Source organism: Phascolarctos cinereus, unplaced genomic scaffold (genome assembly GCF_003287225.1).
Source record: "Phascolarctos cinereus isolate Bilbo 61053 unplaced genomic scaffold, phaCin_HiC Scaffold_4;HRSCAF=312, whole genome shotgun sequence".
Taxonomy (NCBI): Eukaryota; Metazoa; Chordata; class Mammalia; order Diprotodontia; family Phascolarctidae; genus Phascolarctos; species Phascolarctos cinereus.
This window is the reverse complement of record NW_027555847.1, coordinates 601,138,518-601,154,193: the sequence shown is the minus strand read 5'-3', so window position 1 is coordinate 601,154,193 and position 15,676 is coordinate 601,138,518. Positions and strand designations below refer to the sequence as shown.

The following is a 15,676-nucleotide window of genomic DNA, read 5'->3' as shown; positions in this document are numbered from 1 at the left end:
TTTAAAATTTTAAATATATATTTATTTTGTTAATTAATTTCCAACATGTAAAAAATTTACATTCATTTAAAAAAATTTTTGGTTCCAAATTCTTTCCCCCTCTCTCCTACCCTCCCTACCCTCTGAAAAGGCAAGCAACATGATATTGATTATGCTTGATTATACCCGTGAAGTCATGCAAAACATATTTCCATATTAGCCATGTTACAAAAGAAAATACACACACACACAAAAGAAAAATAAAGTAAAAAAAAAGTTTGCTCCTCTCTCTGAGGCTGGATTAGCATTTTTCATCACAGGTACTTTAGAATTGTCTTAGTCAAGGTTTTAAATCAAGAGGAACTATATAAAGATCCACAGTCTTAGTGATTCTATTCAAAGGTACTAAGTATATATATTTAAGCTTTAAAATCCAATTTAATCTGCAGTGAACCTGAAACTTTGTGAAAATTAACTTTCTTTCATAATTTTTCAGTAGCATACTAAATCAGAAACAAACCATTATTTTGTTAGGTACCTACTATATGCCAGACACTGGTGTTACAAAGAAAAAAAATTTTGCCGTTAAAAAGCCTACATTCTAATGCACATATAGAAGTATATAACAAACATATATGTGTATATATACATATGCATATGTATATACGTCTCCCCCTGCTCCACATGCAGTTAGGGTAACGAAGAAAGGCTTCATGCAGGGCGGCCCTTGACGTAAGCCAAGAAGAAAACCTGGGATTCTGAAAAGTGTAAGTGAGGAAAGCAATGCAGGCATGAGGGACAGCCAGTGGAAAGGTATATGGGGATGGGAGTATAGCATATAAGGAATAGCAAGTAGGCTGGTATACAGGGAAGTAAATTATGAGAAAGCTAGAAAGGCAGGATGGGGCCAGACTATGAGGAATTTTAAGTTCCAAACAGAGGAGTTTCTATTTGATCCTAGACATAATAATGGATGGCATGGTCATACCTGTACTTAAGCAAAATCACTTAAGCAGCTGTATGAAAGATGAATTGGAGCAGAAAGAAATTTAAGGCAGGGAAACCAACTGGGAGGCTACTGCACTGGTACAGAAGAGAAGTGGTAGTTAAGACAGTGAACTAGAGTTATAGCAGTTATATAAATGGAGAGCGGAGTACAGATGTAGGAGATGTTATGGAGATATAAGTAAAATTCAGGAAATGAGAGATCATGTTGGGTAAGAGTAAGAAATCAAAGATTATACCAAGTGTTTGAACTTCAGTGACCAGACAGACAATGGTACCATCAAGGGAAGTAGAAGTCTGGAAGATGGGATGGTTCAGGGTAATGATAATGAGTTCTGTTTTGGACATGTTGAGTTTGATATATCTATGGTACATTCAGTTCGAAATGTTCAAGACAATTTGAGATCCTATAACTGAAGCTTCAGAGACAGAATGGAGCTGAATATGTAGATCTGGGAGTCAACTACATAGAGATGATAACTGAACACATGAGGGCTTATGAGGTCACCAAGTGCAAGTAAAAAGAGAAAAAAGTCAAGAACAGAGCTTTAGAAGAAATCATATTTAGTGGACATCATCTAGATGACAATCAAGCAAAAGAAGGCTGGGGAGCAATCTTCAGAAAGGTAGGAAGAGTTAGGTGTGGCAGAACACTAGGCTGAGGAGTTGTGCTTGGTAGCTTGAGTTTAGGTCTGAGTAGTAGTAGGGCTAAAGTGAGCTGGGTGTCCACATTAAGTAGGGCTCTAGTTTGGTGACCCTGTCGGTGCTCCAGGCTACTAGACTGCCTAGGGAGGGGTAAACGAGCTCAGATCTAAAAAACAGAGCAAAGTAAAGCTTCAATGTCAATCAGTACTGACATCAGAGCTGGGAGTGGCTGCTGTACTTTTAATCTGAGACAGAAAGAAAGAGCAGGAAATAAGAAAAAGAGGAGAAAAAAAGAGAGTAGTGTCAAGAAAATACAGAAAAGAAAAAGTATACAGGAAGAATGGGTGGTCAACTGTATTAAATACCGCAGAGAGATCAAGATGAATGAGGACTAAGCCAAAGTCTTTAGAATAGGTATCTCTGGAGAGCAATTTCCAGTTGAACGAAATCAGAAGCCACAGATATTTGGACTGGACTGGAAAGAAATGGAAAGACTAAGACAAAAAGTGGAAGCTACTGAGTAAAGATAGTATTTTAAGGAGCACAGAGAAGAAAGAGAGAATATAAGGCGATAGCTAGCAGGCACGTAAGTGGTTGTGTTTCAAGGACTCACCACATTTTGAGGGTAGCAGGGAAGGCAACAGAAGATAGGGAAAGATTAAAGATTACAGAGAAGGGAAATGACTGAATGGAAAATCTGCTGGAGAAGACTGGAAAGGCTAGAACCAAAGACACATGTAGTGCCAGGCGGCCTTAGTGAGGAAAAGGAATATCTCACCATAAGGCCAAAATACAGGATGAAGTAGTAATGTTGTGAGATGAGGAAAGGAAACTCACAGTGAAGATCCTTGATGTTTCTGGCAAAGAATCAGGTAAAGTCCTGAGATAATAAAGCAAAGGGAATGGGTGCTTTAGCAAGTTTGAGGAAGAGAAAAATTTTAGAAGAACTGTGGTGAATAGGATAATCAGTTAGGGAGGAGTACAAGGATTACTTTGTAGCAATGAGGAGCCTTGGTAAGATTAGATAATAAAAGGAAGTTCATAAATAAGTATTTAAGTGCCTATTATGTGCCAGGTACTGTACTTAATGCTTTAGAAATATTATTTCATATAAACTAGGAGGTAGGTATTTATTATTATTATTATTATTAATTCCCATTTTACACTTAAGGAAACTGCTGCAGAAGTTAAGTGATTTGCCCAGGGTTACAGGCCTAGTTATCTGAGGCCACATTTGAACTCAGGTCTTCCCACTATAGTTCAAGTAGTCACATCGTTGCCTAAATTTTTAAATTTAAAAATAACATTAAAATGATATACCCCCTAAATAGCTGCCAAGTAAGACTCTTTAAAAGTAAAAAAGCATTAGATAAGCAATATGCATTAATACAGTACATTATATGGGTTCAAGAACTGATGTTTAAATTCTTACAACTGAAAATATTTCAATACATTAGTCCTGACACACCACCATAAACAAAACCAAATTTTGTTAGGAATTTGTTAGAAGGCTAATTCTTTCATTTTAATTAAAATGCCTAGACTGTAATTTTGTCTACTTAAAGTTTACTAGAAAAACCAATAAGGGTAAGAAATTAATGTTATAAAAATAATATAATATTGTTTATACCATAAATGAATAATTTTTTTGAATATAATATAAAATACAAAGTATAATGTCATAATTTACACATATGGGGGAGAGGAGGTAAAGAAGTCAGTCTGAATGAAATGTCTCAATTTTGAATTGTTTTTGAAGAAATGCTCTTTCACTACTTTAAGATATGTATGTGTGTGTGTGTGTGTGGTGTGTGTGTGTTGTGTGTGTGTGTGTAAATTGTACTATGTTATGGAAATGACTGTTTTACTCCATAAGTTGAAAATAAACTACACAGAAACTGGAAAAAAAAAAGACTTATAGGGTACTATAAATAGCTACTGAAGTTTTATGTAGCAAAGATCTTTAGACTTAAACTAGACATTATTAAATTTAATATACCAATTTTTTTTACTTAAAATTACTTCAGAAGTAGTCTCTAATTTTAGAATATAGTTTTAACTTTTTATACCCCCTTTTTTCATTTTTATAATACTCAATTATTAGCTTTCAAATGAGGTTTAACTAAATGCTGAATTTTCTAGTGTCATTTCTTACATTATTATAGATTTTGTGGTTCATAGTGTTATACAATTAATCTACAATGCTGGAAACCAAGGAATTTTGTTTAAGATTCAAAGGATTAAAATAATTTGACTTAAGTGTGACTGTATTTAATTGGCATAAGTGGTGCAGGGGATAGAGTGCCTGGTCTGGACTCAAGAAGATTCACCTTTCAGTTTTTAGATCTGGCCTCAGATAATAACTAGCCGTGTGACCCAGGGCAAGTCACTTAACCCTATTTGCTTCAGTTTCCTCATATTTGTAAAATCACCTGGAGGGGAAACGGCAAACCACTCCAGTATTTTTGCCAAGAAAACCCCAAAGGGGGTCACAAAGAGTCAGACACAATTGAAACAACTGAACAACAAAGCTTTTAAAGGAAGACATCTGTACATTACTTTTACTACATAGGCTAATGAAACAATATGAATTTTTCCTTGTTTTTATTTACATATATATATATATATACACACATATACATATACATATATATATATGTATATGTATACCTAGGTATACTAATTTCCATGATAATTTATAGTAATACAATCCAAAGCAAAAACAATGCTCAAAAAAGCAATTAAAAGTGCAAGTAAAACATAATATATATTATTTTTTTAAGGTATAAATTAGTGATCTTGGGTTACATATCTGTATTTGAGAGTGGGAGCAGGAACATAGGGAAGACAGCTCAAAAGAAATCTCACTGTAAAGATTAAATAGGAAGGACCAATTAGTAATTTTAACTACATGGATCAGAATCAAGACAAGTTTAGAAATATCTGTGGTAACAACACAAACTGATAAATATCTAATATGTAACAAAATCCAGGGAAGGTAACATTATTTATAAGCAACTAACTGACCAAGGAATCGCATTTTCTTTTTCTTTAATTTTGTTTCTCGACACACAAAAACTTTCTAAACATTTGTCTCCTAAAATTTTGAGTTCTGATTTCTCTGCTTTCCTCCTTACCTTTTCCCCATCCTTACATATGTGTAGTTATGCAAAACATTTCCATATTAGCCATGCTGCAAAAGAAAGCACGAAACAAAAAAACAAGAATAAAGAAAGTAAAAAAAAAAATGCTTCAATAGGCATTCAAACTCAGTTCCTTCTCTGGAGGTAGAGAGCATTTTTCATCATAAGTCCTTCAGAATTGTCTTGGATTACTGTATTACTCATAATAACCATGTCATTCACAGTTGATCACTGTACAAAACTGCTATTGCTGTGAACAATGTTCTCCTGGTTCTGTTCATTTCATTTTGCATTACTTCATCTAAGTCTTCTCAAGTTTTTCTGAAAGCATACAAGTATATATATCACAATGTTCAGCTATTCCCCAATCAATAGATATCTCAATTTCAAATTGTTTGCCACCATAAAAAGAGTTGCTATAAATATTTTTTGCAAATACAGGTCCTTTTCTTTTTTCTTTGATATTTTTAGGATATAGAGCTAGTAGTGGTATTGCTGGGTCAAAGGGCATACACAGTCTTATAATAACTATACCTTTGGGTATAGTTCCCAAATTGCTCTCCAGAATTATTGGATCAGTTCACAAATCCACCAACTATGCATAGTGTCTCAATTTTTCCACAACCCTTCAAACCATTTCTCATTTTCCTTTTCCATCATATTAGCCAATCTGATAGACATAAGCTGGTAACTAAGAGTTCTTTTAATGTGCATTTCTGTAATCAATAGTGATTGAGAGCATTTTTTCATAGGCCTATAACTTTAATTTCTTTATCTGAAAACTGCCTATTAATGTCCTTTGACCATTTATGAACTGGAGAATGATTCATATCCTTATAAATTTGACTCAGTTCTCTATATATTTGAGAAATGAGGCCTTTATCAGAGAAACCTGCTGTTGAAAAAATTCCCCCCAGTTTTCTGCTTTCCTTCTAATCTTGGCTACATTGATATTTATTTCTCCAAAAAGTTTTTAACTTAATGCAATCAAAATTATCCATTTTATATCCTTTAATGCTCTTATTTAGCCATAAATTCTTCCCTTATCCACAGATCTGACAGGTAAAACACTATATACTCCCCTAATTTGTTTATATCGCCCTTTGTGTCTAAATCACGTACTCAGTTTGACATTATTTGGCATATAGCATCAGATGTTGGTCTATATCTAGTTCTTGTAAAACTGCTTTCCAATTTTTCCAGCAATTTGTCAGATACTAAATTCTTGTCCCAAAAGCCTGGATCTCTGGGCTAATCAAAAATAGATTACTGTAGTAATTTATGACTGTATATAATGTACCAAATCTATTCCACTTATCCACCACTCGATTTCTTAGCCAGTACCAGATGATTGTTTTGATGATTACCACTTTATAATAAAGTTTGAGATCTGGTACTGCTAGGCTATCTTCCTTCACATTTTTTTTTCACTGATTCCCTTGATATTCTTGACCTTTTGTTTGTACAGGTGAATTCTGTTATTGTACTTTTCTAGTTCTATAAAATAATTTTTGATAGCTTGATCGATATGGCAGTGAAAAAGTAAATTAATTTAGGTAGAACTGTCATCTTTATTATATTGACTTGGCCAACTAATATCTCTCCAATTGTTTAGACTTTGTGTGAAAAGTCTTTTGTAACTGTGTTCATACAGTCCCTACGTTTGTTCCAGCAGGTAGATGGCCAAGTATTTTATACTGTCTGCAGTTATTTTAAATGGAATTTTTCTTTCTATCTTTTCCTATTGGACTTTGTTGGTAATATATAGAAATGCTAATGATTTTTGTAGGTTTATTTTACATCCTGCAATATTGCTGAAGTTAACTGTTTCAACTAGCTTTTTAGTTGAGTCTCTCGGATTCTCTAAGTTTACCATTATATAGTCTAAAAAGAGAGTTTTGTTTCTTGACTGCCTCCTGTAATTCAATTTCTTTTTCTTGTCCTACTGTAATAGCTAGTATTTCTAGTATAATAATGTTAATAATGGCCATCCTTCCATTTCTATTTTACCCTCTGGTTCTAGGATATCAGGGTAATTTTCCTTCATAATTTCTTAAAATATGTCTAGGCTCTTTTTTTGATCACAGCTTTCAGGTAATCCAAAAATTCTTAAATTCTTTCTCCTTGATCTATTTTCCAAGTCAGTCGCTTTTTTTTTCAGTGAGATATTTCACATTTTCCTCTATTTTTCCATTCTTTTAACTTTTATTGTTTTTTGAAGTCTTGTGGAATTATAAGCTTCCACTTAACCAATTCTAATTTTTAAGTTGTTATTTTTTTCAGTGAGCTTTTGTACCTCTTTTTCCATTTGGCCAATTACGCTTTTTAAAGAGTTCTTTTCTTCAATGGATTTTTGTGTCTCTCTTACTATTTGGCTTATTTTTTGTGAGGAATTATTTTCTCCAGTATTTTTTTTAACCTCTTTTATCAAGTTGTTGACTCTCTTTTCATAATTTTCTTGGATCATTCTCATTTCTTTTCCCACTTTTTCCTCTGCCTCTCTTATGTGATTTTGAAAATCCTTTCTGAGCTCTTCCAGGAATTCTTGTTGGGCTTGTGTCCAATTTACATTTTTTCCCCCAATTGAGGCTTTGCTTCTGGCTGTTTTGATATCATTTTCTTTTGAGTTTATATCTTGATCTTCCCTGTCAAGATAGTAACTTTTTATGGTCAGGTTCTTTTTTTGTTGTTGTTTGCTCATTTCCCCAGCCTATTTTTTTTTTCACTTTGAATTTTATGTTAAAGTGGGACTCTGTTCCTGAGGTAGAGGGGGCACTGTCCCAGTCACAAGGTTTTTTGTGCTGCTGTTTTCAAAGCTAGTTCTGGGAATCATCATATTTCTAGTGCTTCCAAGGTGGCATGATCTAAGAAGTGTGTTCATTGCTTTCCTGAATTGTGCTCTGGTCTTCACACAGGAAGGGACCTTGTTCTCCTGTAGCCACAAATGCTTCAGAGCTGCCTGGCCGTGGAAAACTGCGACCAGTTCCAACCCCTGTAGACACAAGCACTAGTGCTCCTTTCTGCCTTGGAACTGAGACCAAGGCCTCTACTCCCTTGTGAGCACCGACAGACTATCTTCTCCACCCTGGAATTGTGACCAGGTCTCCTGTTCCTGTTCACCTCCAAGTGCTAGTGCTATGCCCTGGAACTGTAATCCAGAAATGTATATGGACAACACAACTGGGACTTAACCCACAGCTAGGAAAGGGTCACAGAATCACAAAATCTCAATTGTTAGAGATCTCAGAGGTCAATAAAGCTATCCCATTCCTGAATAGGAATCTTATCTACAACACCTATGACAAGTGGTCTCCGAATGCTACCTGAAGCCCTTCATGATGTATAATCTACCACATTCCGAGGTAGGCCATTCCACTACTGAACAGTTATAATTGTTAAGAAGTTTTCCTTCATAATAAACCAAAATATATCCCCTTGCAAATTCTATCCTCACCCCCTTACTTCCAGGACCAAGCAAAACCAGTCTAATCCCTCTTCAATATAGAAACACTTCAGATTCTTGCATTTAGCTATCGAGGTTTTTGCCCATTTCCCCAAACCCTCCAATCTTCTTCATGCTAAGGAGATGAAAAAACTGAGGCTTGGTGAGTTTAACTGACTCGCCTAACATCATACAGGTAAAAAATGGCTGGGTGTGGGGTGTTCAGGAAGACTAGCACCTGGTATGAGGGCTTACAGAGCCCTTTTCAGTGCTGCTCATCTACCTTTGGTGTCCACCTGATTCACACAACTCTTAATTGTGGCTCCAAGAAACTAGTATGCACAGCAGCCACATCATCTCAGCAAACAGGCTAAACCCGGCTGAGGGTAAGCAATAGGCCTCAGACCTGTCAGTGAGTTAGGTGGATGTTTGTTCCAAGCATGTGAAGACTTTCCCAGGAAAAATGGGTGGATGAGAACAATCTGTTCCAATAGCCATGAAGGCTGCTGAAACAAGCGCTACAGCATGGTGAGCTGTAGAATTTGGTCCCACTGCATCCTGGGCCATTGCCAGCTGTCTTGACTTTTGTCCTGACACTGGACTTTCATGACTCAAGGAGAGTGAGGCTGACACTTTGTGCAACTCTGAATTCATATGCAAGTTGAGACATCACTCCCATGAAGTCATTCGTCCTCTTCAAAAACAAAGGACAAACACAACAATAAGTAGCAGCCAGGACTAAGGTCAAAAGGGCAAAGAAGTATACATTTCAGTCATATTTCCATCACAAATGCTTAACATAATAATGATGACACTTGAAGGTGAAGTAAACTTCAATTAATCTGAAAAAATTTATTCTAGGAATACTATTCCACTCTCCAGTGAGGCCAGATAAGTATACTGATCATAGCTTTGTACCAGAATCCTTTGTACCAAGGAAAACCTGGAAGAAAACAACTCCACATAGGTTTTGCTTCCATCTTAAACATGATAATGTCTATTTTACTGATTAAGTAACTACTATATATATTTTTCTTTCAAAGTACTTATACTCTACTGGAAGGGGTGGGGGTAAGCTAAATAGAAGATATTATACAACATACATTATAGAGTTGCAAAACAAAATACACTATGTGAGGTTCAAGGGAGAAGGCCATTAATGACTGGCAGATCAAGGTAGATTTAGTGAAGGAAGTACTATCTGATTTGGGTTCTAAAGGGGGAGGATAAAGAGGAGAATGAGGTCACACCAGGTATAGAGTACAGGGTGTTTTCTGGATAAAGGTTGTTCATTTTGGCCTGAAGACTGTATGTGCAGGTAGGAACAACAGAAAGCTGAAAAGCGGAATTTAGTGAAGGCCTGGGAGGCCAGTAAGAGGAAGCTGAACTTTACCCAGGAGGCAACAGGGAGTTGTTGGAAGATTTCTGAGCAAGAGAACTACATGACCAGATGCATGAACAATGTGAGGGGTGAGGATAAAGAGTGAAGGCTCTTACAATAAATAGTTCAGGCAAACAATAATAAAGAACTGTACTATGGAAGTAGGAATAGAGAAGAAGCTAGGGATAAAATAGACAGTGTGATAGTGAAAGACAGCACTCGGTAACAGTCTGGATATGAAATATGAGGGAGTGAAAAAAATACAAAAGAAAACAACAGACATGATGTAGAGAAAGGCATAATGGTACTGTGGGAAAAAAAAAAAACATGGTTCACGGTCATTAACAAGAACAAGTCATTTTTCATGGCTCTGTGACTCTAGAGTTGCTACCACTTCTTGTCATTTTGGTATAAAGTCAAATAGTAGCCTTGCCATAGCATGAGAATTTAATAAGTATTTATTATATTTAACTGACTCTAGTTTACTCTTGCTAGTGGCAGGGAATATAAGGAGACAAAACTGGGGGACATTACACAACCTCTCCCCCTCTAGATATGTAATTGTTCTGAAAGTGAAACAAAATACCAAATGATCTCAAAGGCTTATGAGGCCTAAATATTGACAAATGCACTGAAAATGAATAATAATACTAAATCATCTTAAATTTCCCTACTCCCCAATTCCTCTACATATACATTCAAAACAACATTTTTGTCCCTTCTCACTCAAACACATGCCTTCTTTATATTCACATCTTTTGCATGAACAAAACAAAATAAACTGCATCAAAATGAATATAATTAATCAGTTAGCCAAACTCTATGACACCCAAAGGCAATCAGTGTCTTTTCTGGGGAAAAGAACCTTTAATAAATATTTTAACTAATTACAAATATGATGAACATTTACAACACTTCATGTTAGTATTCACGGTGCATACAATAAATAAAATGGAATTAAATATTCTAAAAACTATTGATTTTAAATGAAGGAACAAGTATAAATATATATGCATGTATAGTGATCAGACTAAGTATGTAAAATACAAATAAATGCCAACACATACACAAATACAGGCACTAACATACATGAGAGAGATAAATGGTTTTTGACCACATATTTATTACCACATTTTAGTATCTGCTGTATATTTTCTAATGAGATTAGTCCAGGCAACAAAACAATAAAAAACCTGTCATCCAACAAAAGTAAAAAGGTTTCTATTAGTCCAAAACCAGTCAATAATAATAAACTTACATTTTCAAATTGGTAGGCCTTACTCTTAAGATTAACTTTGTATAATAAATTTCTTTAATGATTAGGAACATGGGACTCTTATTTCCCATAGGTGGATCAGGTATTTAGTATATGTGATGTTGATTAATGATATTAGCTTGCAGATAGTCAATAAAACCTTCAACCAACAAAATTTTTACTCCACATAAAGAAACTGCTATGAAACAAATTTTCTGACGACTTGGCAAAAATTTTGCCTGTCTCCTTCTTCCAAATCAGCATGTTAGGTTTAACTGACTTAAGAGGAAGGTTAAAATAAACTGAATGGCTATGCTATGTATTAGTCATTCTCTCTGTATCCTCAGCACCTAACATACTGCCAGAGTAAGTACTTAATAAAGGCTTGCTGAATGACTGATTAGTATCCATTATTATTAGAAATCTAGTTCATTAAGAGAGATAAAATGACAACTGGTACAATAAAGTAGTTGATATCATTCTCATTTTCTCCCATGAGACCTGGAATGTCCTCAAATTCAGGAAGCAATTTAAGTGCCATACTGTTATACAATCATAGTTTATAGAAAAGGAAGAATAAGGGGGGGAAAAAACTAAGCCAAAATAAAGTATATTAAATTAATTTACTCATTAAACACCTACACAACAATAATAAATAAAAGTTTTTAAAAGATAAAATTATCTGATATATTCATTTGAACTTCCACTGCTTTAGAGCTATGGAGAGTGAAACAATTAATTAAAGTGTCTTGAAATTTTTCCTTACCTCCCACTCTTTGGCTGCAGCTTCAGAATCATCAGTAGTTTCAGGCTCTTCAATTTTCTTTACTACTATAAATCCTGGTTCTCTAGTAAATTCACCAGTATCTTCTGCATATGTTTCTGGACTCCACTGAATGAAGAATGCATATAAGTGATCTGTCCTATTAAGTTAAGCACAACAGATACTGGTGTCATTAGATTTAGTCACATCAACCTCTACTAATGTTTAAGGTGAAATTCCCTTAGAGGACAAAATCTGACATGAAAATTCTCTATGTGTGTAATATATGTTGAAAACAATCTGCAGGGGCAGTGAGGCAGCTCTGAAGTTAGGAGGACCCAAGTTCAACTCTGACTTCAGGACACTTACTAGCTGTGTGATCCTGGGTAAGTCATTTAACCCCAATTGCCTCAAAAAACCAAAACCAAACCAAAAAAAAAACAAAACAAAACTACTGCATAGCTGAAAGTTAAAAATTATAGAAACAAATTTTTACATGTTTAAGATACTGTGAAGAGTGCTAGATAACATCAAAAGATTTTAGGTTCAAGTCACATCTATCAGTACATACCTTGGTATGTACAACTTCACCTCTTTAGGCCTCAGTTTCTTCATATGTTAAAATAAAAAGGGGGAGGGGGAAGGGCAACTTGAAATAACTCTCTAATGTCCCACAATGCTCTAAGTCTGTAAGGCACTGAAATCTATCTAACTAAATCTCAGGCATTCATTAACTACCAATAACATGTGAAGCCCCTCTACAGAATTTCCTGACAGTCTGGCCCCAATACTGCAAGTACTAAATAGAGTATGATACCTATAAACTTTCGTCACTGCCTCTGTACAAGCTCACTTCCTCATTCCAAGGGTGCTTGTGAGGAAGCATGAATTATACAGAAAGACAGTCTCATGTAATTCATTAAGGCAATCTTTATGACTAGCCTGTCATATAATTAAGGAAGTATATGAGTTAACTTGCCAAAGTCAACGTCCTAAAATGGAAATGCTGGAGCAGATGTGGGAAAACATGTACATTAAAGCACTGTTGGTGAAACTGTGAACCAGTCTAGCCCTGCAAAAAGCATCTGGAAGTATGCCAAAAAAGCATTTGAGCTGTGCATACACTTTGACTCAGAGATTGTAGGGGATTAAAGAAAGAGAAAAAGGACCCCTAAATGTACAGGAAATATTTATAGCAACTCTTTCTGTGGTGGCAAGGAATTTGGAAACTGAGGAGAGACTGATCAATCGAGGAATGGCTGAACAAGGTATGGTATACAAAAGTGATGGAATAGTCTTACGCTTTAACAAATGAAGAAGGAGATGGTTTAAAGAAACCCAGGAAGACCTGAATTAACTGATACAAAGCGAAGTGAACAGAACCAGTAGAAAAATTTATATGGTAACAACAATATAGTAAAGAAAAACAACTGTAAAAACTTTGGAACTCTGACCAACACAAAGACCATCATAATTCCAAAGGATTCATAACAAAACATGCTATCAACATCCAAATAGAGAGGAAAAGGATTTGGAGTACAGATGAAGTCCTATGTATGCTTTGGATATGTGTGGGTAGACATGGCCAATACAGAATTTTTGAAAATTTTCTATATATGTTGGAAATGGGTTTTATTTTCCTTACTTTCACAACTGAGGGAAGAGAGGAGATGAAAAGAGGGTAGAAATTCTGACCTTAAAACTAAATTGGAAAAAAGCTTTTTAAGTTGTTGACCTGGGACTTTAAACTCATTTTAACACTGACCACATGAAATAAAAGAAAAAAGATAAATTTATGCAAAAATTCCTGATTATGAACAATCTTTTTATTTTTTACTATTTTGAATTAATGAACCTATTTATTACCATCTGATAAATGAGAGATAACTAAAAATGTTAGTTATAATAACATTACTATTTAGAAAATATATGAATAAATCTTTCACAGATAAACGTTTTCATATGCAATGCCTTCTTTGTGGAAAATATAACCTAATACTAGCAGCATATTAATTTTAAAATTAGTTTCAATAGTGTTTTGATGGGTTGAAAAAATGAATAAGTGAGATGGGTTGTCACCTTATGAATTATTCCTTTACAGTTAATAACATCATCATTTTAAGAGGTCAGTCATATGACCTGTTTGGACACAATTCTCCAACCAACTACTAAACTAAGTTACACATACAAAGCTAATGTCTTAATACCATTATCATGGTCTTTTAGAAAGAAAGAAAAAATTATAATTAAAGTTGGCATATTCACCTTTAAAAATCAACTAATCTGAAGACATAATGTATTTAGATTCAATAATCAATCATTTAACTTATTATCAAAGTATTTTTTTCCTCTGATTTGTTACTCATTCTGGTAAACAGTCTGAATGAGAAGGTGGGAGGGAACCTTTAGTAAAAATGAAGTTTGAGAGTTAGCCATTGATTTTAATTGTACATAGTATTCATCCTAATTATTTAACATGGAAATATCAATTAAATGAATAGTGTCTGAAAACAGACAACAAATTAGTATGTTAAGAGATTGTGTTCTCAACCCAAAACGCTTGCATTTTGTATTTAAATTCTCTTACTGGCAGCTATTAATACTATCAAAAGGGCACTCAAAAATGCCAATTCATCACTATTATATTCAATTATCACTTTCTGATACTAAGGACCTCTAATTAAGAAAGTCATTAGTTAAATGGGCTAGTTCTAGATGAACATTAGTCAATATTTAAACACTTAAAATGTAAACAGCTAGACTGAAACAAAAAGGGAATTTCAAAATAAGCAAAATTTGAGTAGCTTTTAAACTACTTTTTAAAAAAGAAAGTGTTTTTCCTACTTAAAAAAAAGAAAAAAGAAAAATCAACAATAGGCATTAACGTTTCCATATACAATGAAGGCCAGAAAAAGTAAGTTCTATTTATAGAGATGTATGTGTATATGTATGTTTGTATTTAAATAAAATTCAACATGACAGGACCCACAGTGCCTTTGCCTGTTTCTGTCATCCTCTGAATGTCCTCTGCTCTCTTTTGTTGTATTTTTAAAGTTTTACTGATACACTTTTCTTTCTTGTATTTTTAATCACTATCACTAACCTCCACTATCACCCCCCAAAATCACCTCCCTTCCCAAAATGCCCTTCCTTGTAACAAAGAAGAACAGTAAAGAAAAATAATTCTAACCAGGCCTTTTCCAGTTTCAATTTTATTTATGATCTGATAAGTAGACCAATAGATAAAAGACAATAGAACCGAGGCATCTGGAGGACAAAAGGATTAATGAACCAAAAAAAAAAGATGAATCCATGTATGAGGAAAAGTACATTGGGAAATTTAGAAACTACTTTAGAAGTTAAAATAATTTTATTTGCATTTATATAACACATAGCTTATAACAATCTGCCTTGTAGATATTTATATCAACTCCCTTAGAATATCAGACATTCCCTGGAGGCCAAGATAGTGACTGGTACAACTTTATTTGATAAAGAGCCAGAATAATGCCTTAAACATAATTAGATGCATAGTCATATATTTGTTGAAGCATGAACAGAGTTTGAAAAATCCACTAATTCAGACATCACTGTCAATGCTGGATTTAGATTCAGAAGGCCTGAGTTCATATCCCACACTTGCCCTTCTACTACCTTACTCGTGTGACCTTGGGCTTCGGCTTTCTCAACTATAAAACCAGACTTAAAAGATGTGCTAGTCCCTTCTAGTTGTAAATTGATGATCTTATAAATGCTATGCATATGTACATACAGAATTTATTATGATCAAGCAATTAACATTTAGTAGGCACTGGAAATACAAAAACAAAAAATGAAACAATCCCTACTCTCAATGGATGTATGTTCTACTGAGGGAGACGATATCTACATATAAAAGCAGAAACAGAATAAACATACAGAATAAATTGAAGGAAGTTAGGAAGTGAGGAGCAATGAAAAGTAACACGGAGAAGCTGTTGATTGAGCTGAGTCTTAAAGTAAGTTAAAGATCCTATAGGATAGAAGCAAAGAAAGAGCATATTCCAGGCAGAAGTTGGGGTAC

The 15,676-nt window shown here is 34.5% G+C and overlaps 1 protein-coding gene across 5 annotated transcripts in view; it reads right to left on the bottom strand.

Annotated features, from left to right (window-relative positions):
* OXR1 (oxidation resistance 1) overlaps nt 1-15,676 on the bottom strand; it is a 563,019-nt gene that overhangs the window by 22,958 nt on the left and 524,385 nt on the right. For all 5 annotated transcript variants that reach the window (XM_078153702.1, XM_078153703.1, XM_078153704.1 and 2 more), the window contains one exon: nt 11,617-11,773. In XM_078153702.1, coding sequence (XP_078009828.1) covers nt 11,617-11,773 — 157 coding nt within the window. The remainder of the gene's footprint in view (nt 1-11,616; nt 11,774-15,676) is intronic.